General features: G+C 62.8%; 1 protein-coding gene across 1 annotated transcript; it reads left to right on the top strand.

Annotated features, from left to right (window-relative positions):
• Positions 1-1,675: 1,675 nt before the first annotated feature.
• On the top strand, positions 1,676-2,227 carry RAP2B (RAP2B, member of RAS oncogene family; the record flags this gene model as incomplete). The annotated part of the gene is made up of 1 exon (XM_084232175.1): positions 1,676-2,227. The coding sequence occupies one exon, from the start codon at positions 1,676-1,678 to the stop codon at positions 2,225-2,227; it is 552 nt and encodes a 183-aa protein (XP_084088301.1).
• Positions 2,228-2,822: the final 595 nt, after the last annotated feature.

Below are 2,822 nucleotides of genomic sequence, written 5' to 3' on the forward strand. Positions count from 1 at the left end.
CACCCCTCGAGGGCGAAAGAATTCAAAGGGGTTATTTTCCCATCCTACTCCCCTACTCTTCCACCTTGGGGAAAAATATATATATATATCTTGGAAACTTTGCTGTTTCTTGGAGACCTAGAAGTGCAAGAGCCCTTTTGGTCCCCTTAAAGGGACAACCGTGCCTGGGCATCGAGAATTCAGACTCTTGAAAACACTGACAAAGGACTATATTTAGCCCTGCGATCTCCGCCTAAATTCCTCCTATTTTTTCACTCTTCTCTTCAAAACGACTGGGTTGGGGAAGTAGGAGGAGGGGGCAGCAGAGAAAGAACAGCTGTGCCTCCGCCTCTCAACTCAATCTCTATAAATAACCAATCACGAGCGGAGGCTACTTTTTAGCCAATGAAACCGCCCAAACTTTGAACGCCTTGGTGGTAGCCAATGGAAGGAGGTTTGGGGGTGTGAGATTTGCGCCCCGGGGCCAATGGTTCCCGAGTCGGAGAGAGGTAATTCGAGCTGGAGTGTGGGTGTGTGGTGCAAAGGCTTCCTACTCCCCAGCCGAAAACCTGCTCGGCGCACTGAGCATGCCCCGACCGGCTCCCGGCGCGCCGCCGCCTCTGGATCGAGCTGCGATCCAGTCTCCGCGTTTCGGACCCCGCCGTCCTGGGGGGGTCGGGGGAGGGGTGGTGGGCGGACCAGCCGTGCTGCAGCCCCAATGAAGCTCGGGTCGCGAGAGGCTGCCCCTTCTCTCCTCGGGAAGCCACTGCAGGCCGAGTTCATGCACTCCAAGGCACCCTGGCGCGCGTTCCCTCTGCGCCCCCGAGGCGCACGCCCGCCGGGGTCCGGGGGTGAAGTCCGTAGGCCGTGGTAACGGGGGTCGACGGCACAGCCCACCCGATTCCTGGACGTCCCGCCGCGCCCACAGGCTTCTCACGGGGCCGCCGCCTTGACGCACGCGCCCCAGAGCCACAACAAAGCGGCCTCCCCACTCCCACCTGAGCTTGCCCGACCCTCAAGCACCGCCGCTGGCGCACCCAATTCCCAGCCGTCTGGACTCACGCCTTCCCCGGGTCCGCGCCTCCAGAACGGATTTGGGGCCCCGCCCCCGGCCCCGCCTCCACCCCCGGCCCGTCCCCTGGAAAACCTGGTGCGGCGCAGCGCGCGGGCGCGGCCAGCGGCGCACTGGGCATGCTCGCCCGGGCGGGGAGGGCAGGGCTGCGCGCTGCGAGTAGGAAGCCCTCGCCCCGCGGAGGTTGCGGGAGAGAGCGCGATGGGCCGCGGCGGTGGGCGCACGCTCTGCGGGGACTCATGCCACGCGCGTCCCGGCCCGGCGCGCAATTAGCAGCCGCCTCCGCCACCCGCCGCCAGCGCCTCCCCGCCCTCCCGGGCTGCGGCGGCGCGGAGCTGCAGCCGTCGCCTCGCGCAGGCAGCCGGCATTGTCCTCCCGGGCTGCCGCCTGGGCTGCAGCTGCCGCCGCGGGCTGCTGCGGGGCCCCGGACCCGCGCCCCAGGGACGCACCACCGACCCAGCGCCCGGCCCCCGCCTGGTGATTTCCGCGCGCCCGCGTCCCTCTCTCCTGGGTTTTTCCTGTGGAACCGAGCAAGGGGAGAAGTCCAGCTCCTGAGCCCAGCCTTCCCCGGGCGCGCAGCCCCGACGGGGCCGCGGCAGGCGCGGTGAGAGCGCCAGCGGAGCCATGAGAGAGTACAAAGTGGTGGTGCTGGGCTCAGGCGGCGTGGGCAAGTCGGCGCTCACGGTGCAGTTCGTGACGGGCTCCTTCATCGAGAAGTACGACCCCACGATCGAGGACTTCTACCGCAAGGAGATCGAGGTGGACTCGTCGCCGTCGGTGCTGGAGATCCTGGACACGGCGGGCACGGAGCAGTTCGCGTCCATGCGGGACCTGTACATCAAGAACGGCCAGGGCTTCATCCTGGTCTACAGCCTGGTCAACCAGCAGAGCTTCCAGGACATCAAGCCCATGCGGGACCAGATCATCCGCGTGAAGCGGTACGAGCGCGTGCCCATGATCCTGGTGGGCAACAAGGTGGACCTGGAAGGCGAGCGCGAGGTCTCTTACGGCGAGGGCAAGGCCCTCGCCGAGGAGTGGAGCTGCCCCTTCATGGAGACCTCGGCCAAAAACAAAGCCTCGGTGGACGAGCTGTTCGCCGAGATCGTGCGGCAGATGAACTACGCGGCGCAGCCCAACGGCGACGAGGGCTGCTGCTCGGCCTGCGTGATCCTCTAGGTGCCCGCGGGCTGCGCGCCGGCCGCGCTCGCTCTGCGCACAAAAGCCAAACGCACCCGACTGTCTAAATGTGATTTTTCTCGTCTTGCTTTGAGATTGGAGATGACTTTGCATTGGCCGGGGTGTCCTGGGAGCCCAGCTGGCTTTCCCGGCCCGCGTCCCCTGTCTCCGCCTCGTGTCAGAGGGGGTGTCCCGTCCTGACCAGCCGAGACCCCTTGGGAATGTGGCTCTTTGCAGCATGTACGTTTCTCATTGATTTTGGTTGGCACATATGTCCCCGTTTAAGTAGCCACTAGGGCGCTAGATTGGCTTCCTGACACCGGCCAGCGAAAGTTTCAGCCTGGAAGAAATAGGGGTGGGGGAAATGCACAGGACGTGGAAGGGGGGAGTCCTGTTTTGTTGTTTTTTTTTTGTTTTTTTTTTGTCAACAACCGTTTTCTAGTTGCAAGTTTTAAATACATGGAAGGAAGTCCGGGAGAACCAAATGAAGGAGCAGGAGGAGAGGAAGAAACTTTTGTTTTTTCCTCTTTTTTTTTTTTTTTTTTTTTTCCCTAAGAGTAGCTGGAAATTAAGGTTGGGTTCCTTTTTTGCCAGC

This window comes from Talpa europaea, assembly GCF_964194135.1.
Source record: "Talpa europaea genome assembly, chromosome: 4".
Taxonomy (NCBI): domain Eukaryota; kingdom Metazoa; phylum Chordata; class Mammalia; order Eulipotyphla; family Talpidae; genus Talpa; species Talpa europaea.